Source organism: Prunus avium, chromosome 1 (assembly GCF_965620075.1).
Source record: "Prunus avium chromosome 1, drPruAviu1.hap1.1, whole genome shotgun sequence".
In the NCBI taxonomy this organism is placed as follows: domain Eukaryota; kingdom Viridiplantae; phylum Streptophyta; class Magnoliopsida; order Rosales; family Rosaceae; genus Prunus; species Prunus avium.
The window spans coordinates 60,468,606-60,491,159 of record NC_142284.1 but is presented as its reverse complement, the minus strand read 5'-3'; the positions used below and the strand labels follow the sequence as shown (position 1 = coordinate 60,491,159).

General features: G+C 35.5%; 1 protein-coding gene across 3 annotated transcripts; it reads left to right on the top strand.

Annotated features, from left to right (window-relative positions):
* Positions 1 to 1,865: 1,865 nt before the first annotated feature.
* On the top strand, positions 1,866 to 21,627 carry ESP (separase). Of its 3 annotated transcripts, none has more exons than XM_021967916.2 (27): positions 1,866 to 2,633; positions 2,941 to 3,118; positions 3,203 to 3,307; positions 5,421 to 5,555; positions 5,650 to 6,104; positions 6,666 to 6,786; positions 6,929 to 7,054; positions 8,602 to 8,895; positions 10,308 to 10,424; positions 10,532 to 10,753; positions 10,883 to 10,993; positions 11,137 to 11,283; positions 11,396 to 11,764; positions 11,851 to 11,940; positions 12,089 to 12,349; positions 12,455 to 12,578; positions 12,699 to 13,523; positions 14,343 to 14,580; positions 16,036 to 16,138; positions 17,325 to 17,522; positions 17,991 to 18,037; positions 18,131 to 18,360; positions 18,451 to 18,703; positions 18,997 to 19,402; positions 20,054 to 20,293; positions 20,466 to 20,553; positions 20,688 to 21,627. In XM_021967916.2, the coding sequence occupies exons 1-27, from the start codon at positions 1,993 to 1,995 to the stop codon at positions 21,203 to 21,205; spliced, it is 6,642 nt and encodes a 2,213-aa protein (XP_021823608.1). In that variant the 5' UTR covers positions 1,866 to 1,992; the 3' UTR covers positions 21,206 to 21,627. The 3 variants fall into 3 exon arrangements, with proteins under 3 accessions (XP_021823608.1, XP_021823607.1, XP_088103102.1); XM_021967915.2 differs by having other exon boundaries at positions 6,660 to 6,786; XM_088246976.1 differs by lacking the exons at positions 1,866 to 2,633; positions 2,941 to 3,118; positions 3,203 to 3,307 and having other exon boundaries at positions 5,429 to 5,555; positions 5,715 to 6,104; positions 6,660 to 6,786.
* Positions 21,628 to 22,554: the final 927 nt, after the last annotated feature.

Sequence of the window (22,554 nt, the reverse complement as noted above, 5' to 3'; positions counted from 1 at the left end):
TTTTATTTATTTATTTATTTTAAATATTTTTTTTTCCAGGAAAGGCAGAGATGGGGGGCTGAAAAACCACTCATACTGCCTAAATTGGTCCAACCAAACCAATCCAAGCAATTTGGTTAGTTTTTACGATAGAAAGGTGAAATATGGACCGAACTGAGCAAAATGCAATTAGTTTGGTTCTACTCATTTTAGTCTATTTGGAGGATGTTGTACTAAACATAAGACCTTGTTATCAACACCCTGAACACACACAACCCAGAAAGTATGAAGAATTGCACACCACGCATAGTGGCACACATAACAAAGAAACAACAAAAGAACATAAAGATTTATAGCGGTTGGTCGACAGAGGAGAGCCACGATATGATATTGTGGTGGTACATGCAACTAAACTGGTGTTGTTGTTATGGCATGGTTAAGTGGGCGGCCTAAAACAGAGTTAGGAGATTTGTGTCGTAGTTGGCTGATCATCATATTTGCTCAATAAGGTTATCTACTCTCGTTGATGGAACCAAAATATGAACACCAAAATGGAGAGCAAATAACCTTGTTGAGCAAAATGTGAGTTTTAGGACTTAATTGAGCTATATATTTTTTTGGTTGAAAATTCCATTATAAAGTTGGTCATGTGATGAAACTTGACTAATTTTAATGAAACTTTTGTCTAAATACTACAATAAGGACCAAATTGATGGGCAGACCAAAATATGATGGACTACATTGATTGATTTGAAAGTTAAAGGACTAAAATGAGGACTTTCAAAAAGTTTACGGACTACTTGTGATAACAACCCTAAAAAAAGCTATATCTATATATCTATAAGGGTAAAATGCCTTACTGAAACATTCAAAATTCCCATATTAACCTTGGTCAAAATGTTAAAACAATCTCCTACCCTCCTTTCTCTTTTCTCTTCAAGCACGATTGTGACAGTGGGAGTCCTTCTCCTCCTCCCACTTCCTTTCTCAATCTCTCCCTCACCTAGCTTGCTGCTCTCCTTGTGGTGGGGAAAGCTTGATTGGATTGTGGAGAAAGTGGAGTTTAGATATGTAGCCAGATTACATAGATATTGGCTTTTATGGCCATATCTATTTGGATATTTAGTTTGTTGGTGTTTTTTGTGTGTGCTCTTGTTGTAGGTACTTGGTTTGGCTGTGATAACGGTGACATCGACGACACCAATTGCACCAATGGCGGCGGCTTTATGGGTCTTCTTTTCGGGTTTGCCTTCTTTCAAGCCATAGTCATGGGCTTGGGTTGGTTGTGGTTGGGTTTTAGTTTTAGTTTTGGTATAATAAGTGCATCAACTGTATTGAGTTTGATGTGGGGTTGTGGTTTTTCTTTGAGAGAATTTAGGTTTGTATGTTGCGTTATGGGTGTTGTATTTGATTATTACAGACCTTTATATTTGTACTGCGTTTATGACGTAATTTATAAATACAATCTTCCTAGCGTTTGGGGAAAAAAAGAAGTTAAAATAAAAAACATTTTATTTTGAAACACAAGGGCGAAAAAAAAAACATTTTATTAAGTAAGAATAAATTAGTAGATTTACAAACTGTTTAAATTACGTATCCAAAAAAAAAAAACTGTTTAAATTAAATTAAATATGAAAAAATTGAAAAAAATACATAATCTGCACTTGCGCATAAAACTAGGAAAAAAACACCTCCACAACTGTAAGCATTTTGGATTTATTTATTTATTTAAAAGTTATAAAACTCAAAATTTTAAGATTTAAAAAGTAAAATAAGAACATAAAAAAGAACGTCCCAAGCCAACGGAGTCAAGTGGGAATATATTTTCCCTTTTGTTTTTTGCTTTTAATTTATTTTTCTGTTTTTTTTGAAATAAGCTCGAGGCGGGGTTCTCTTCGCGCCCTTGAGACCAAAACCGAAAACCCAGACATTTCATGCCCAAACGCCAAACCCCTTCGACCTAAAAAGAAAATAGTCGCCAAATCCATCTCTCTCTAAACTCTCGTCACCGCCATGGACGAGACCTCCATCATTTCGAAGCTTGAAACCTCCTGCTCCAGCGGCCTTCATCCCCTCGTCTCCGACTACCTTCAGCCATTTACCCAACTTCAGAATCCCAAGAAAACCAAAAAATCAACCAAATCCCAAGACCAGCAAACCCTTCTCCGTTCGCTTGCTAAGAAGTTCCTCCCCTTCCTCAACCGCACGCTATCCCTTCTCCCCAAACGCCTCGCCGGTTTCTCCAAGTTAGATGACGAATTTACCCTCGAACTCTTCGATATTTACAGGCTTTGCCTCGATTGCCTGGACTCCCTGTCCTCTGTGTTGTCCGGTACGCCCTACTCGTTTAATCTCCAGAGGGTTCGGATGGTGACATGCCTTGAGGCATGTGGGCGGTACAAGGATGCAGAGAGCGAGGGGTTTAGGGTTTTGGAGAGCCTTAAAGCGATTGAATTTGGGTCAAACAGACGGGTCAAATCGGACCGAAGATTTGTGCCAGACGTGGAGAAGGGGAGCGGTGATAAGGATTTGGGGTCTTTGGTAGGAGGAATTGTGGTGACGCTTGTGAGATGTGCGGGCATGAATCAAAATAAGGATAGTGAGGTGTATAGGAGGGTGCTTTGTTTGGTTGAGGAGGTCATGCCGTGGTTCAGGTGAGTGAATTCGATTTAATTTTCGGAGAATAATTTGTGTTTGGTTCCTGGAAAAATAAGGGAAATGGGCATCTCCGAATTATAGCTACTTAATCATTTGTGGTCATTTGAATTATTACTACAGTTCTCTAGGTTTGCCGGCACAGTTTCACTGCCAAAATGCTAACTTGCTGGTTACTTTTTTAGCATTTGAAGCACTTGTTCAGAACTACCAAGAACATAAAATTTGCTTCAATAAAATTAATTATGACTTTAAGGCTATGATAAGTAGTTAACTGATTGGTATACGTGATATCAAATATTTTAGGGTATTAGACGCAAACACATATGAGAAGTTGCACAGGATGCTTGTGTCCTCTCTGAGTAAATGTACTCAATTTTTAGTCGGGGAGCTATCATCGTTTGAGGGAGATCTTGTGAAAATGTTCTGCCTTGTAACCATGACTGAGTATGCCAAGTCATCAATGAACGATCAAATTTTCAAGGTAGCCTATGTTTGATTTTTCAGTTATGGTTTTATAGAAAAGTTCATGTGTTTATCTGATCAGTCTTTTCTTTTCTTCATGCAGTTTGCTCATCGGATCTGTTCATCTTTATTTTTGTTTCAAGAGGATAGATGCTTACTCATTGACATATTATTTTGCGTGTTGGACTCCCTTGTTCGCGAATGTAAGGTAACACTGTCAGAGTTAAATGTATATTTTAGGATTGAGGAATGTGGTTTGACTAAGATGTCTATGTTCATCAATCTTCAGTACCCTTGTCAATGTTAATTTCAAAATATTCGCTTGAAGGCTGAGCCAGTTTCTATTAGATATTTTGACCCCTATTTCAACTGAATGGAAGTACAAAAGGCAGGAACATAATTAGTTGCTTTTCTATGTAAGTCTTGAACTTTTTGATAACATATACTAATTAAGCTAAATAAGGTTATGTAAAAATATATTTGCATGCAGGTGATTATGCTATATCTTCTAGGTTCAAAGTGCTTTGCCCCTTTCGCAAACCTATGATGTCTTGGGAATTATACATCAAGCTCATGCAGCTTTTTTATTTGTTATGTTTTTCTCTGTTGTATCTACCTCATATGATTTTGAGGTGATGCCCCTTTCTGTTAGTTTTTTTTTTTGTTCTTTAACGGGCTCCGTAGTTTTCTGGTTGTTAAGACTTTACATGTTCAATTAGATTTTCTTTCCTTGTCCTTATGCGAGATGAGGATTGATTATTTGTGGGAGAGCTTTTGTGCTTTAATTTGGGTTTTGGTGTCTTTAGTGTTCAGGGAGAGCTCATTTTCTGTTATGTTTCAAATTGGAATGCTGTTGTTTCTATTGTTGTTGTCTTAGGTGTATCTTTATGTGATTTGTGTAGGCAGTTTTTGTTTTTACCTTTTCCCTTTAGAGGGCATCTTGTCCTTGGTATTGCATTGTTGCTCTTCCTATCATAAAAAGCAAAACAATCTTATGCTACTGTTTTTTCACTGAGCTTCTATTTTATTTTTGAAAGTTTTCATCAACTCTGAATTTTTTATTGTATCTAGTTTCTTGGGGTACGATCTCATTATTAGATTTTGTACACCAATTATCTTGATCGTCTAAATGATTCTCCCCAAGCGTCCATATTGATCACTGTCCTCGGATTCTTTTTTTGTCTTATTCTTTCAAATTGCAAAACATACTCTCCTTTTCTTTGCTGTGCATCAGTCCTTCCTCTTTTGATTCTGGTTTTCTGAGCATGGTTTAATTGCATACAAAGTTGCAAAAGCAATTGCAATCTGATGCTTAGGTATGTCATCAGAGACATAGTCGGTATATTTTTTAAAATTGGGCTCAGAATTGTTTTTTCTGATCAGATTATGTCTTGGACGCACATAACTGTAGTACATTGCTAAATTGCTAAATAATTTTAAATTTTTGTGGGGTCTCAAATGGTTTTTAATATTTAGGTTAAAAATGATTTCTTGTTAATATCCTATTTTATCACCTTTGTTTTTTTTTTTTGGTGACATAGCATATGTGTTTTCCTAATTGTATTACAACATTCTTATTATATAATAAGATAGTGAAATATATTTAACTGTTTTAGGGTTTTTTTTTTTCATTACATTTTAATCTAAGGATAATGAAAACGGGAAAATATTAAAGCAATTACAGAAGATCAAGAATTTTTTTTTTTGAGAGAAGAATATTATTTGTTTAATTGAAATGACTTTGATATTATTTGTTGTTTGTTTAGACAATATAACAATCTATATACATTTTATTGAAAAACATTTATCATTTGATCATAAAATTAAAAAATTATCAATTTTCTGTAGAAGTACATGTACATAAAATATCCTAGTTAAAGAATAATATTAGTTTCTGGTCCTTTAAAATTTGGTTCATAGTTCTATTATACTAAAAGTCGCACGCAATATGTGGTTTAATATGTTAGTGTCCTTTAAGCTAGATTTCCCACTTGTGTATGCCTTTTCATTTCATTTATTTGGACAAGTATTTTTCCTTAAGTGAATTATGACTGCAAAATGCAGTTACTTGATTTTATTTTAATCCTTTTGCACCATTTCAGATCTTTTACTTTTACTGAGTTACTGCTTGATGGAAAACCTTTTTATTTTTATTTTTGAATTGTATCTCATAACAAATCTTGCCTTGTATCTTAGATACAATTTACTTTCGGAGGTTGTGCTGTATGTTTGCTTGAACTGTTTAGAGATAATTACTTAAGGATACAGAACTGAAATTAGTCAATTTAGTCAGAATGATCTGTAAAATTTTATTTTGGCAGGTTGAAGTGGAAAATACAGGAAAAGAGTTTGTTGAACTTATTGCTTATTGTGCCAAGAAATGTCGAACTACAAATACAAATCTTTGCAGTATTATTGGGTCCCATTTAAATGAATTAGCGGGTGATTTCCATCAGGTATCTTATTTATTTAGTTTCCTCGTATAAATTTCACTGAACTGGCACTATTTGAATTTGTATGTTGGCATTTGAAATTCAACTTTTTGTGCAGGTTAGAACACCTTTTCATTTGATTCTGAGGCTTTATGCCTCTGGATTTCACTTTTTTGATCGCAGTATGAAGTCAAAAGCTGGTGATCTTCGATCCTCTGGAGGTGCAATTAGAATTTTGCATGATGATGGGGATGCAATGAATCGCTTGTCTGATTTGCTCGGTTTGTTGAGAAGTTATTTCCAAATTGGCTACAATGAAGACTCCGTATTATCCAATTCGCAGTTGATTTCGAAGAGTGCAGCCTCCATGAGTCAACTTCAGAGGGATAGAAAGGACTATATTCTGTCTTACTTTAACGCATTGAAATTCTTATGCCAGCCACTTACGGAGTTAGTAAATTCAGGAAAGAAAGATATTCTTACTGATAACGAAGCTGCTTCTGTTTCTACTGAACTGTGTGATATCCAGGGTGCTTTCCATCAGTTTTATGATGTTTTCGTTTTTTTTCAAACGTGAGTCAACAATACCGTTCAGTGGTTTCATTATTTATTTTATTTTTTATAATATGGAAATTTGGAGGTAGTCTGTTTGAGGAGTTTTATGTTCTGTTGTGTCTTAGTTTGAAATTATTCTGGTTTTCCTTAAATAGATTTTTGTTTGCGTGCTAAATTCCTATACTTCATTTGTGGAAGATATTGGTGGCTGAATGCTGACTGCTAAATGCCTACCCTCATGAGTCATGAATATGTTTTCATTTTATGATAAAAATACAGAAGTCTTATTTCTTTGACTAGGACTTAGCATTTCACTTGTTTTGATGTATTCATTATTCTTATTTTCTTTACTTTCTGCTTAAGTGTAACATAGCAAGATAAATTACCCCTGAGAGTGATTTCCAAAGAACACATGCTTGTACCCCTACTTGAGTGTTATGTTAGGAGTGATGCTGAAGTTGCTTAGGTTTCTTGATTCATAATTTTGTAAGCCTTTTCCCTAAATACTGTCTCACAAGATTTTAGCCAGTTTATGTTTGTTATCAGGCTTCTCTGAAATATGTTTGTCTCTAGGTGCAGATGTACATATGAGGTGGATGGAGATGTATTTGATGACAGAGAAGTATTTGATGACAACAGCATCATTGGTGTCGCTTTGGCTTCTTTTACCCTCTCCATCAGAACAAGGCTTAACATACAGGTTCTCATTCTTATGATATGATACTGAAATGGCCCCAGTTATTTATTTTCTCATAAGTTGACTCTTTATTTTCTTATAACTCTTGCACACCACAATCATTATCTGCTTAACTAGGTTCTCGGCTTGCATTTTCTTATTTCAGAAGAGTGTGGAAATACTTGAAAATGTCATCACCAGTGATTGGATTCAACCTAATGGTCTGAAGCATCTATATGTCTCTCTCTACAATACCGGTGTACTTTTCTACCGAAACAAGGAGTTAAAAGAGGTATTCTTTTACAGAATGATATATTTATGATTGGGATGGCATATGATGTAACAAGCATTGTTTTTAGTCTATAATGATGTTGAATTCTATGATCTTCTACTTATTTGCTTTATTGTACTGGGCTCTGTAACTGCTTCATGTCTTGAATAAATTATTTCTATACATCCGTTTTCAACATTGAACTATTTATAGTGTGAAGTTGCATTTTCTATGGACAATCATTTTATAAAAGTAGCTTTATTAGCTTATTTTGCTTCTACATTTCTTCAGAATTATTTTGTTTTAAGTTCCTGGGATAATACCAAGGCTGGGTTTGAGGTTCCCTATTAGATAAATTTGGCCTTTCCTATTTTACATTGCGTTTGGTAATGGAAGATAATAAATTTGGGAGAAAAGAAAAGAGATATTTACTTTCCCTTATGTTTGAATAGGTAGAAGAGAAACCGAGAGAAATGTTAAATCGAGGACATTTTTGAAAAACCAAAGCAAAACACAAATCTCATATTCTTTCCAAAGCTCTCCTCTTTTGCAGAGAATATAAGAGTGGGCTAGGAGACAGAGATTCCAAAGGTCTCATCTCTTGTCTCCATTTCTCTCCAAATTTGATTATCCAAATGAAAGAAAATTCTCTCCATTTTTCGTCGTTGCAAAGGATCAGCCAAATCGGAAACACTATGTTTGTCATCATTGGATGGAGACTTAAGAGTAGACAGTTCAGATCATTGAACAACAATGCAGGGTAGGCCACACGTAGTGTCCCTCAAATAAAACTAGGAGATGATATAATGTATTGCCTCTTTGTTTTAACTCAAACACAATTGATAAGGGAATAAAGTAGAGTTAGCAATTTTTCTCTATGCCCTTGTTTTGAAAATTGGATGCTAGAGGGATTTAATACCCATACTAGATGTTTCGGACCTGAAGTATAGGATAAAGCCCAATGCTATATTTCAAGCCCTGAGTTGAATATTTGCATTTGTACTTTCACTTGGGTTGGATAGAGTTGCAGACAAGGCACTGATTTATTTCTCATGAACTAATTTTTTTTAATCTTTTGAATTTAGCTATGTAAAGACTTGAGGCTCTTGGTATATTTGAATATGATAATTAATTAAACCAGCTTCATTGTTGCCAATGAAGGAAGGAAACTATCTGATGATTTTTAATGGTTCTTTTTGTTCCTGATCGTGTTCCTGTAAATATCACTTTGTACAGGGATAGATGTTTTTCTTCAATCAGGGATAGTTATTTTTCTTCAATCTTATCGGATTGAAATGCAGCTGTTTTTTTTTATAGTTTCATTGTTCTGTGTATTCTTGTTATGGATGTTGTACCTGTATCTGGTTCTGTAATTGGTGTAGGCAGGTTTTTAGTTGTTTAGGCTCAGTGGAGGATATCTTGTCCACTATACTGTATTTATCTTTTCATTTTATGAAATATAGTTTCCTATAAAAAGAAAAGAAAAACACTTTCCAGAAAGCAATTTGGTACTTTAGATTTCTTTTCGAGACCTTTGTTTTGCTTAACTTTGTAAAGTACCTCTGCAGGCATCAGAGGCATTGAAGTTTTGTTGTAAAGCATCATGGACTTGTGTTATACGTGTTTGTGAGATGTTTGTACACAAACTAAAGGTGCCCCAGGTTGATCTGTCAGAAGATGCTATTGTAGATTTCTTTGATGAGTGCTGTAAGAGAAGTGCTTTTCTTTTGGATGTTCTTAATCAATTGCAAAGTCGTGATGTGAAAAGAACTATATTAGAGAGCTTTGAAAATTGGTCTATTGCTGCAAATTTGTTTCAGAGGCTGCCAGGTCCGTTGTCTTTGGTGAAGCAGTGGGTTAAGGTATCATCTTAGAGATTCCTTCACACTTTTTTTTTGAAAGAAACATAAATTTTACTAATTAACTTTTAACATACAAAACGAACACAGGACTGACAACCAACAAGGGAACATTGAATTTCCAATTATTACACCCAAAAAACAAAAAGCAATCTAAAAGCCAGCTGCCTTCCATTCTAATAGAATTTCAGAAAAAAAGAGGTCCTTAAGTCTCCAGATACAGATACCCAAAATGATGACCAAATCTGACATTATCCCAAAGTTCCTCCACCCCAACCCCACTATAATCTGAAAGATCCTTATATTTCTCTGCATCCAAATAACCCACAACAGAGCTGGCACACTGCATCCCCGTAAATTTTGGCCCTCTTCTCTTCACAAAACGCCACATGTTTAAGAATTGAATTTTTGTTTCCAATAAGAAAGAAACATTCGTTGATTAAAAGAAGAATACACCAAAACAGATGAAAATATTTCCACTGCAATAAAATGATCTTCTCCTACCTGTAGCTAGGAAACATAATCCAAGCAAAATTACATCCAGAACAAGGATCTAGGAAACAGTAGCTCTCCAATTTGACAAAATCAGACAGAACAAACTGCCCCCAAACTCTGAAAATACTGAAGCCTATAAGGATTCCCAAAATTGAACTCTCATGTACAAGTATTCCTTCTCTCCTCTAACAACATTAAACATCCTGCTAGTGCACTCCATCCAAATTACCCAGAAAACAGCCATTACGGCACATGTCCATACCCTGTCCTCCCCTTGTGCTTTTCAAGGAACAAGGAGTAACATCCCCTTGGAATTATCCAGCTCACCTGAGCCTTCCAAAACAATTTCAACCACAATCTCAATCCCACTGGGCAGTGATTAAACACATGATCAAATGATTGAAACCTCCACTTCCTCTTTACACATAATGTCCGAATGAGCAGAGATGCATGCCACTCTCGAGCATATGATAGGTATTGACCATTTCAAGGGCAACTAACCATGCTGAAATCTTATCCTCTGGAGGAGCCTTGGCTCTCTAGATTATCCCATAAGGTTGAACCTCAGGAATATCAACATGATCACACAATTATCTAAAATATGACTGGCACAACAAAAAATAAAAAAAATAAAAAATCCTGAACGTTCCAGCCTCCACCATCTTGAATAAGGTCTTGCAAGCACCAACCTCAAAGTCATTTAAATTTTTCCTGAAACCAAAATTCTAGCTCAATTGCACAAGTTGCTATAGATGCATTATGATGATTGGATAAATTAGTCAAATGTGGAAACATGTCTTTCAATGGGGATTCTCCTACCTAAATATCTACACAAAATCTCAACTTAATCATCTTAAAGTTTTTGTAATGTGTCCACTTACCGTGCTGTTTCTGGTACCGCATTTTTATGTCATATCTAGATGGAATGTAAACGTTACAAGAATGTGGATGTCGAGGATGATGCTCCTACCTTATACAGTTTGCTATTGTCTTCTAAGAAAGTAACAACGAAGACAATTGAAATTGTCTTGGAGCAGGTTAGAACTCTGGTTTTCTTTTCAGTTGGAATTAATATTTGTCCATAGACTGTAGGCTGCACATGTTAATTTCTCTCTCTTCTACATTTCCATGTTGAATTTTTTAGGAACTTCTTGCTTATGAGGAAATGAATGATGTGAACCCTGAGTTTTGTCAGAAAATGCAAATGAAAATTATAGATATCCTACTGCAATACGTGCATGTCACACCAGATAGTTGGTTACAAAAATCAAGAATTTTATTGAGAAAGGGAAGAGCATTAAGGCTCTCTGGCATCAGCGGTCTGAAGGGCTGTATTCAGTGTTTATCAGATGCAATATCTTCACTTGTAAGTCAATTTAGATTTTAGATTTTTTTTGTTTGCTTTTTCGAATTTTAATAGCCCACCTTTAAAGGGTTACCCTTTGATTGTTTTGAAGTTGGGTTTCTGACTGACAAGCATAAGTTACTGTAACAGAATGAGATGTATGATGAAACCTATATCCATGAAATTTCTCCTTGCCATCAGTTAGCTGTGGCATATTGCTTACGCGCACTTTGTACCCAAGAAGCTGAACCCAACTCAAAGGTGCTAATGCATAAAATCTATTTTCCCAAATTGAGTAATTAATGCCAAAAAGCTTCAGATGCTCTTTTTATAAGTTTGTATTTCATTGAATTTTACAATTTTGTCTAATTATTTGATTTGGGTTTGTTATGACTCATGAGCAGCAAGTGCTTGAAGATATCAGTTCTGCCATTAATTTATGGTTGGGCATTTATACTCCAAATAATTGTTCTCCAGATGACAAGTGCTCTATGGTGTCAGAAAATATTATGTTGCTGCTTTACAATGTTATTGATTTGTTATCCATCAAGGTCTGTCTTTTGATCTTCTTAGGTGCTGTACTATTTTCTTTTTTGTGGAAAAACATCAATGAATAATTCAATTTGGGGTTTTGACATGGTATTACTCTTAACATGTCTTCAGGGTTGCATGGACTTTCACAATGATATACATAGGCTTATGATTAGATTATTTAAATGGAGGAATGTCCCATTAGAGAAGTGTGTGGCCAAATTGTGGGAATGTAGAAGGATTAGCCATGGCCTTTGTGCTTCACCTGTGAATGAGGCATTCATCATGAACTTATCAGATCATTGTGGTGAAAATTCAAAGTCTATTGAGTTTTGGGTAGATTGTCTGAAAGGATCCAAACCACTTCTATTAGCGTTCCAATATAATTTCTCATCTGTGTCTCCAAACTTTCCTCGGGGCTCATGCAATTATGAAAGCTCATTTCGATTGGATATCACAATTGATGAAATTAAGGAAGCTGCTTTTGAACTTATTTCAAGTGTAAGTTCATCTCAAGTTGCCACCATGAACTCTTATGCCTTAATGATGCACATTAAATACACTTATATTTGTTACTCTTCTTTTAGGTTCCTGTATCGAGTTCGTCTGCTTACATAGCTGGATATCTCTACTATGATTTATGTGAAAGACTTGTTTCAAATGGAAGGTTAATTGAGGTAATTTGCATTTATTTAATCTTATTTTGTTAAATGTTTATAATTTATTTTCCACTGTGAGTAAATAGATATTGAGATGCTTTTATGCATTTAAACATGGGAATTTCTGCATGATGATTTTGTGTTCATCTCTGTTAATACTCTTTAGGCTCTGTCATATGCAAAGGAAGCTTACCAGTTGCGTGCTAAACTATTCAGAGAGAAATTTATGTACTCTTCTGAACAGTCCAAAACGTGCAATGAAACTGGGGGTAGCGGTGAGAAGTTAACATATCATATTCAGGATATGCATATGCACATATCAGTTGCTAGGGAGTTTTGGTCCTTTGATGCTAGCCTATGTGACTTGGAACGTTGTTATCTTAGTCCATGGAATGTGCTTCAATGTTATCTTGAAAGCACTCTTCAGGTTTTTCTTCCTCTTTCTGTCCATACTTTTAATTTAAAAATTCAAGACTGGACCTATCTTTTATGAAGATGGGTTCTGAATTTCAATCTCTGATATAACCTGCAGGTAGGGGTTATCCATGAAATAATTGGAAACAGAGCTGTGGCCGAAGGTTTTCTACAATTGGGAAAAGCTATTTCCTGCTCACAAAGCTTGCCACTATTTATAATTGTTTTTTCTACTGTATTGGGTATAGCAAAAACTTATCTTTCTTTTTTGTTCCATTGTCTCACAATTATTTCTTCATTCACTTCTGGGTTCAAAAGAAGTGATAATTGCTAACTCACATTTCAATTTTGAATGTCTTTAGGAAAGCTGTACCACAAGCAGCAGCTTTGGGATTTTGCAGAAAAGGAACTTCAAAGTACGAAGCAATATTTTGGGGCTAGCAGCACAGATATTTCTTGCTTGAAGTGCAGATTAATGCTGGAAGTAACTGTGAATCAGAATCTTGGTGATTTATTCCAAAGCATGTTTTATACCACAAGGAATACATCTTTAGAGAAATTATCTCTTGCTGAAAACCTGTACAAATCAGCAATAGCCAAGCTTAATCTTTCTGAGTGGAAAAATTCGGTTAGTTGTCCTGAAGAAGAGTGTGTTGAAAGCACAAGGCTTCGAAAAACTATTCTTAAAGATGTTGGATCTTGTGTTAGCAGTACATTTACACATTCTGAAGAAAATCTGCAGGATATTGGGAAACCCACTAAGGAGGGGCTGAAAGGCAAGAAGGAAGTTAAAAAGTGTAAAAAGACTAACAATGCACCAAAACCGGTGGTGAAGGATCAAGGTACAGTACCTGAGTATAATTTGAGGTCAACTCGGTCAAGATATCAATCTTCTCAGAACCAAAGTGTAAGTGGTAATGGCGTTGTCCAAGTTGGTCATTCAAAACAATTGAAAGGCAATAGCAAGTGTGATTGTCCTGATACTTTTAGTAAGAGGGAATTTCTTTTGGATTTAAAAAGTTGTGAGGTTGCTTTTGGGTGTGATGTAACATGCATTTGCGACAAAATGAGTTGTTGGCAGTGTCTTCCTTTGGAAGTTTTGGAATCTGGGTTAGTTAAAAATTTAGTTGATTTGAAGTGGGAGTTTGTCCGCAGGCGCCTGTCACTCAGGCTTCTCACAGGATTAGGTACGGTATAGCTGTATGTTATTACCCTTTACGTTTTATATCTGCATGTGCACACAGTTGATACATGTCTATTGGGGTGACTTCTATTTGGACTCTGATAGTTAGTAAACTTATCTTTTGATGAAATTTTTTGCTACTATTTTACCCTTAAGAAAATTACTTTTCAAGAAAAATATTTAAAAAATTGAAAGAAAATTGAAGCGATGGCTGGCCTCATCAGCCAAAACCAATCCTGCCTCACGAGTGTTGCCCTTTGGTGAGGCCAGAGCTGATGGGGCTGGTCATGGTGCCAGTACCAGTAGTGTGGGCCGAGGTGGCCATGGTTGTGGTCATCCCATTGGAAAAACGAAACAGCACTTGGGCATTTGTTGGAACTATGAAAGATTTTGTCTGCAAAAGTAAAAGCTTTAACTTTGTATAGATTGTGATGTGAATTTACTGTTCATCACTTTTATGTGTGTAAATAGAATTACTTATCAGTACCCTTTTATTTTATGTCCCTAATTTTGATTTTAAGAGGTCAGAGATCAGGGCCACAGGAGAAACTGAGGTTCAGGGATTTTTAAGATTGTGGTTTCTTCTGCAGGAAATTATCCTATCATCTTCATTTGTATTATACAAAGTTTAATTAGTATTATAGTTTCTTTCTTTTGAATTGGCAAACCTGTCATGATTCCAGACATAGTTTTGTTCTTTCATTTCGTTCTTGCAAGTGATGGCTAAACCATGAGATCCAATGTATATGAAACTTCATTTTGTGTTTTCCTTTATATTCTTTTTTGTTGCCGTAGTAAATTTAGTGACTTTAACATTTTTCAGGAAAATGCTTGGAGTGTCGTGGTCAAATTCATGAAACACATGAAATTATGTTGCAAACCGTATCAATCTTGGTCAGCCGAAACGCATTTTGTCGTATTACCTCATCTGTTTCATTGACTTCCTTTCTCAATTTAATGGGAAAGGAGATCCCAGGGGATGTCTTCAGTGTTGAACGGGCAGAAGTACTGTTGAATATAAGTTGGTTGTCTTTGAAGAGTTACTGTTCTAAGGAAACCAGGTAATCTTAGTAGCAGGTTCTTATTTTTGTTTATGCATGTTTCTATTCAGATCTTAACTCCTTCCCTTTCTCTAGAACTGTAAAATTTAATCATTTTAAGAAGTATAGTAATGGTACAGATATTAACCAGAGCAACTATACTTAAATTGTAAATAATTATTTATGACTGTCCTTTTTCTTTTTCCAGTGTTCAAAATTCGCCATGTACCATTTTCTGGTACTACGGATTCATAGATTATAGTTTACCTTGTTTTTGCTTGTAAACTTACGTGCCATACATTGAGCTTTTAATCATTTGTAAAATGTTTTCCCATCTTCCATACTAAGGCGTGGCTTGCAGGCTGCTACTTGGCTTGTCGCTTTGGGTTTCTTGAATTTGGAAATGAACCAAAGAACGTAGGGTTTACGAGAACATGCTAAAATTAACAAAAAATTAAGTGCAATTTTGTTTTTCTGGAAGGACTGAAAAGGAAACGAAATCATAATAAGGCCAAATGCTTCTTCTAACTTCTAACTGAGGAGGATCTTCTCATTTGACAGGGGATATCAGACACTTCCTCCTTTGTATTAAAGAGATGATAATGCCTTCGTCTTTTAGGATAAGCTGCCCCCTCTTTGTAGTGTGCCTATAATTTTATTGGTTCATAAAATTGCAGCAAACAATGTAAAGTCTAAAATCGGTAGAAATTGCATTGCTTTCAGTAAAAATAGATCTGAAATTGCGTCTCTAGGTGGTGTAGGAAATACAGCTGCTGTGGATAGTGATAGAATTGCCTGTGGATAGTGATAGAAAATCATAGGCAATTTGTTCTGTCTGTATCTCTTTTTCTCTCTCTCTAAAATTATGAATAGTTTCTAATCACAGTTGGTTGCTGAAATGCTGATTTCGACAAATTCGAAGGACTCAAATCACAGTTGAAAAGCTTAAAATTTTAATTAAAGAATCAGGGTGACCAAAGAACAAAGTCTACATTTTTGCTTCTCTTAAGAGTGGAATGGGAATTGGCCCAAATGCTAAGAAAAAAATGAGGACGATTTACGTTGGTACAATAAAAAAAGAAGAAGCTAAGATTGCCACAATTGGTATCATTTGTCTGAAGCCACTTTATTTTTAAACTCTTAATAATTTAGCAAAAGGGAAGTGACATTAAAATGTCAATGTACATGATAGAACGTCCTCATGATTCAGCATATTGTATGATTCTTTTGCGCTGGAAAATTGTTCTAGTAGCTAGCTTGAGAAATTATTCCCTTTACTGAGGAATATGGGCTGTAACTATATATAGGTACCTATGTAGAGACCCAAGATTGAATATTCAATTAACAGGAAGTCACATAATGACATGCAAAGGTCAACATAAGTGCATTTTTCAGAGTTTTAATTTTACTAATTGCTGTTTCCTAGCCATAATAACTTAATATGTTCTTCTCTTTCTGAATTTTTACGTTCACCAGGATTATTTGCTCCGATCTGCCTCGTATTGAGCTACCAAAACTAGTGTCTTGGTTGATGCTAGCCTTTGTTCTCTGCCGTGACGTTCCTGTACTTTTTCAGAAGGTCGAACCTTTCTTTCTCTTTTATGGCCTTGGTTGATGCTAGTCTTGGTTTTTCATTTATATTCCTTGAAAGTCTTTTCATCTTATTGGGTTTAGTATTATCAGTTATATATCATACTCCATGTGTTTGTGAGTTGTTAGTGGATTTTCTTGTGATGTTTTAAGGCATATGTTATGGGATGATTTTAAGGATTTTCTTGTAAATGATGACCCTTGAACACCATTTCTCTTTTATAGGTTCTTCAAGAAAGTAGTTGCAGTTCACATTATAACTTTATTAGTCTCTAAAATTTGCTTGAAAATACAAAACCTTGTTTTGTGAGGCCCCCTTTTTTTTCCAAAATAAAAAAGAAACCATCTTTTCCAACTCAAGTAATTCTAGTTCATTTTGAAAGGCACGACATTGTCATACTGAGGGCGAAGTACACCACGTGGTGTCGGTATGAACCCTGGTTTTCTAATGTTAAAGGGTCATCTGTTGTCACTTTGGATTGCATAGTCTAACGCAGTTGGGGTTTTTTGTTTATTAAAAAGGAAACCTATGTTATGGTTGTTTAATGGGGATGCTTTAAATAATTTAAGCCTTGACTTGTGACTTCTCTTTTTTCTTTTAGAGGAATGCTAGGGAGCCACTGAACATCTGACCTAGGTTCATATATCCTGTGTTTGTAACTGGACACTAAGATTTAAGCGGATCTTGTGGTATGATTTTCTTCTTTTAAAATATGAGTTGAAGGTCTGGGGCCAGGTCGTATTGGTTGTTTAAAACTGATCTTTCTTGTGGGTATATGAGTGATATGAGTAAGTTCTGTAGTATTTTCTGAATTCTGTAAACATGGCAAAAGATCACTGATGGCTTTTTGTTGGTACATGACTTAAGTTCATTAGTGTTGTTTTTAATTCAAATATGAGTAATGGTTGTTTGTGATGTTGTTTGGGGAGCTGACATGTATGTTGTAGACAGTTTTAACACTTGGATTTGTTTCATAATCTATGTAAGAAAATAATTCGGCATTTAACTGGGATTGTTATGGATTTGAGTTTATTCTATAACAACTGCAAATATCTTCTTCCGCTGTTTTTTTATCTTTATTTTTCATTTTTAATATTTTAGCCTTTATTTTCCTTTTCTTTGTTTTCCATGCCATTGCCATTAACGAAACTGATTGAGTTTTGGTGCTCCACAGGTTTCCAGATTGCTTGCTGCTATATTTTTACTTTCCGCCTCTAGTGAGCGTTTTTCTTTGTCATCTTCTTCTAAAACTCTCTGCGAAAACCATTGGGCTTCTTATTTTCATCAAGCTTCACTTGGCACTCATCTTAGTAACCAATTTTTCACAAATGTATCTGACATATGTAACGTTCAACGCCTTGTAAATGCTGAGGTATGTTTATACACTTCAATTCTGTTTATTTAGTGTATTTCTACGAGCAAGTTATCAAACTACATAGTGCTAATCAATTTATTGGAGAGATTTGGAATTTGGGGGATTATATCCATTACCTTGAATGTGGATTTTAGCTCCCAAGGGCAAATAGTGTTTTTTGTCTTATTGACCTTCTTTGATCTGTTCTGGGGCAATGATGAACAACTTTGTTACCACTTCAATATCTTGTGTAGTTGTGAACTGAACCATCATTTGGATATTTACTTCCCTACCGTTTAACACATGCTGCCATTGCTCTTTAATTGGTTTTAAAGTTTTCTAATCTTTATACTTTGTTCTGCCGATTAGCATTTTAAGTCCCAGTCCAAATTGTTGTATTTAGAAATCCGGCTAAATGTTTTTTTTTTTCTGTTTTATTTGACACATACTAATAAGTTGTAAAAAAATTATTTTCGGGGTTCACAGGTTACTGGCTCAACTTGCATGGGATCAGAAAAAAATAATTTACTCAGGTTGTGCTTGTCACTTTACAAAATATATTTTATCATTGATGAACCATTCTAACTTGTTTTTCTTAAACTTCTTTTCTTCTTACCTTGATGCAGGCTTGCACCTGAGTCTATTCAAGATCTTGAAGAGTTTGTAACAATATTTTTTGCAGGCCTTCCTTGCACAACAATCATCTGTATAAGTTTGCTTGCAGGCCCTTATGTTAGTTTGTTAGAAGAACTATTCCCCGTTCCTTCTTGTGTTCATGCATGGATTCTGGTATCACGCCTGAACTCTAAGAGTCAACCTATCGTTATGCTTCTGCCAGTGGATTCAGTATTAGAAGGTAATTTGTTTGTGTAGGCATGAAATTTCAAAATTTGTAGCATGTCTTGTACAAATTAAAACTTAATACACTGTTAAATAATATGCACAGGTTCTGCAGAAGATGCAGATGATGTTGCGGATTCTGGTTCTGGTAGTTTTTCTGAAAGAAAGGATACTGGAAAGCGTTGGCACTGTCCATGGGGTTTCACTGTGGTTGACAAGGTAGCTCCAGAATTTAGGTTGATATTGGAGGAGAGTTTTTCGTCAGCTTCATTAATTTTTGAAGAAGATACAAAAAACGCTTGGACATTCTGGTGGATGTGGAGACAGAAGCTTGATCTTCGCCTTGGTAAATTGCTGAAGTAGGTTAACTCTTTTTCCCCCCTTTGTTTGCAAACTTCCATGGGTCTTTGTTTGCTACTTAACATTCATGTCCATTTATCTCCACCAATCTACTCTATTTTTATTAGGTTTAGTTGAGATAATAAATGACACTAGCTTTGGGTTTTCAATTTATATTTTCTATTAATGCAGTAGAATGTTTATGAAGGTGGCATTCTGCACTTTGTCTTATGTCTTTAACTTTAGCAATTGGTTTTCAATTTGAAAACTATATGTCAATAGGCTATGATAATCTCACGTCTTCTTGCACCAGGAACTTAGAAGATTCATGGTTTGGTCCTTGGAGATGTGTGCTTCTGGGAGAATGGTCAAACTGCAAGCAGCTGGACTTGGTTCATAAGAAGCTGGTGCGGGATTTGAAATCTAAGTGCAAAGTGGACATAGATGAGAGTCTTCTCAAAGTCATTCTTGGGGGTTCCAAATATGCCATTGAAGGAGGTGCATATGTTTCACAGCTTTGTTTTAAGAAAGGTTGCTATATTGGTAAAGCTGGATGTTCTGAGGAAGAGAGATGTTTGACATCACCTGATGAATCTAATGGTATTGAGAAACAGTCTGAGTTGGCCTTCCAACTAATACATGAAGCAGTAAATGAGCTTGAAGGGCTATGTTCTGTAAATAGAGAGCCAATAATTCTAGTGCTGGACTTCGAGGTGCAGGTATGTGTTTGGTTCCTCTCTTTTCTCCTCATATTTACAGAAGTTTAGCTTCCAAAGTTAATTTCACCTAAACCTAAAAGAAATATTAAAAGACTCGTCAAACATCAAAAACTCATTGAATATGAAAGGTTCTTTTACAATAGGAGATTCCTAGAAGTCTTAAAGAGATTGCGTGTTCCTACCCAAATATATTTTCTTAAAACTTGAAAGTAACTTTTAGATTGACTCTTTTACTTATTTATTGTACTACATGGATATTTTATTTTAGACCCAGAAGGCTTTATTGTTGGAGTTGGCTCAATGGGTTTAGTCTTACGCTTCCAAAGAGAATACAGTTCTTTTCTCACCAAGCAGTAGATCTTAAAACGCATATGTTGTTAAGTCGTTAATCATGCTAGAATTACAGTGATTAACCCTTGGAAACCGCTATTTAAAAGCCTGTGCTAGATCATTGTAGCTGTGTGGAACATATAGTGAGCGTTTCAACTCAAGAAAATGCTCTTGTTGTTTAATTGCCTTTTTGTAATCCATGGTCAACATGCATAGCTTATTCCTTCTTGCTAACAGGAAGTTTTTGCAATTCAAGAGTACTTAATACCTTTCCATTTTTTCAATACACCTATTATCATTTAAACAAGCTGATTATAACAGATGCTTCCTTGGGAGAATTTACCAATACTAAGAAACCAGGAGGTGTATCGCATGCCTTCCGTTGGGAGCATCTCTTCAACACTGGAGAAGAACTACCACCATCAAGATCAAGTTGCGGATAATATTACTGCATTCCCTTTGATAGATCCATTGGATTCATTTTATCTCCTGAACCCCAGTGGTGATCTAGGTACCACGCAAATCGAATTTGAGAAGTGGTTTAGAGATCAAAATTTGGAGGTAATATCCTGGTTTCTGTTTCTGTTCAGGAAAATATTGATGCAAAAAATTTGCCAGAATTTAAGTAGAATAGAAGTGCGGAAGTTGGAATCTCTCTCTCTCTCTCTCTCTCTCTCTCTCTCTCTCATGTTACCCACAAGTGTAGTAATCTTACATTTGAATACCTACACAGGGGAAAGCTGGATGTGCACCCCCAGCTGAAGAATTGGCAGTGGCCTTGAAAAGCCATGATCTCTTTATATATTTTGGCCATGGAAGTGGTATGTTTGATTATACTTATTTATATTGTTTATGTGTTTGTTCCACTTATGTTACTTCTGGCCTTATTATTTGGGCATAAAAGGTTTTCCAAGCATCAAACTGAACATTTTTGTCTGCATGTCTTGTGGTACAGGGGTACAGTATATCCCTATGCATCAAATTCAGAGACTGGAAAACTGTGCCGCTACTCTCTTGATGGGATGTAGTAGTGGTTCCCTGAAACTGAATGGGTGTTATATTCCACATGGTCCCCCACTATCTTATCTGCTAGCTGGTTCTCCTGTCATTGTTGCAAACTTATGGGAAGTGACGGATAAGGATATTAACCGATTTGCGAAGGCCATGCTTGACGGTTGGCTAAAAGAACGCTGGAGTCCCTCTGAGGGCTGTGTCCAATGCAAAGTAGCAGAAGAATTTGAAGCCATGAGCATTAGGGGCCATAAAGGTAATGCCAAGAAGAAAGTATCAAAGAAGAAATTGCCTGAAGCTTGCGAGAGCAGCGATCCCCTAATTAAGATTTCTTGTGATCATAAGCCGAAGATTGGATCATTCATGAGTCAAGCTCGCGAAGCTTGCAGTCTTCCTTTCTTGACTGGAGCATCGCCAGTATGTTATGGTGTTCCAACAGGCATAAGGAAAAAAGATTTGTAGCACCATCATGTGGAAATGTGGCATGCTCTCCAAGTTCATCAATTTTGGTTTTTAAGTTTCTAGTCTCCAATTCTGGCAAACCAATTGTTGGAAACCTTTGGTCCGTGTTCTAGCAAGAACCAACAAACATGTGGTCTAATACACATGTTGATGTTCACTAAGTTCCTGAAGTTTCCCACATTTTATTCCAAGTGGCCTTTTTTTTTTCTGCCACTTTTAGCATAGTCTGGGAATGCAGGTTAAATGTGCAGTGTAAATGGATAATGGAAACTGTATATAGTTTTTCTTTCTTAGTGCCATTTGTTGTATTGTAAAACTATTAGACCACTGATAGAGAAATAATCATTGTTAATTCAACAATTTCCACTGCTACATCAGATGCAGTAACTTGTAGAAAGTCTTTACCTTATTTTATTGGTTTTTATGATATATGGAATTTAAATACTTATGTTTTCCTTTTGTTACATAATAATTTCTAGAATATATGGAATTTAAATAGTTATGTTTTCTTTTTGTTACATAAAAATAGATTGAACCCTTGAAGTGTCTTAATCCTAGCCTATTTTCCTAACCTCTCACCCCACCCCCACCAACACACCGCCCCCCCCCCCCCACCTTGAGTTAAACCTGACGAAAAACATCAATGTATTGCCTAGTGATTATTTAAAAATCAGATGAGTAAATTTTTTGTGATAAACAATAATTGAAGTAATCTGTTTTGTATGGTTTGGTTGGTGTATTATTATTATTTTAATTATTTTAAAATTCAAAATTTTAGTTATTTTAAAATTCAAATTTTTAGTACAAGCAATTAGGGTAGGGGGGTTTAGACAAATATTCATTGGGTGCACATGGATGGAGGTAGAAGAGCTTAACCAAATGAGCTATACCCTAATGACGGTTTGGTTTGGGGTTTTAAGTTGTGGTTTTGCTCACTCCTTAACATATTTTGCAGGTACTAAACTAGTAGTCTAGGACTTGAGATGAACTTGGCATGTTTGTAGAATGTGTTGTGGGCATAAACTTGGCATGTCTTTAGTGAACTCTTGAGTATTGTAATGATGTAAGATTTCGAATAATGTTGTTTCTGCTTGGAAATTCTATGTGAAATGTTTATTTATTTAGTGATCTTCACATTTTAGTTATAGTTTTTTATTTATTAAATTCTATAATTAATGTGTGAATCACATCTTAAACCAAGTTTACATAAATCTGTGAGTTGGGACGTGACAAGTTGGTATCAGAGCCTAGTGTTATGTTTTGATTAAATAGTTTTGTTATCTATTGACATGTTAAGTACTTTTTAGGATGCAACCTACTCATAGTAACGACACATGGGGAGGGTTCTA

What these genes read in the sequence shown, in the direction of transcription:
- ESP (XM_021967915.2), top strand. Translation starts at nt 1,993, where the DNA reads ATGGACGAGACCTCCATCATTTCGAAGCTTGAAACCTCCTGCTCCAGC. An exon ending in AGTGGATTCAGTATTAGAAG is followed by an intron (nt 18,361 to 18,450) that starts GTAATTTGTTTG and finishes TAATATGCACAG; the next exon opens with GTTCTGCAGAAGATGCAGAT. An exon ending in TTAGAGATCAAAATTTGGAG is followed by an intron (nt 20,294 to 20,465) that starts GTAATATCCTGG and finishes ATACCTACACAG; the next exon opens with GGGAAAGCTGGATGTGCACC.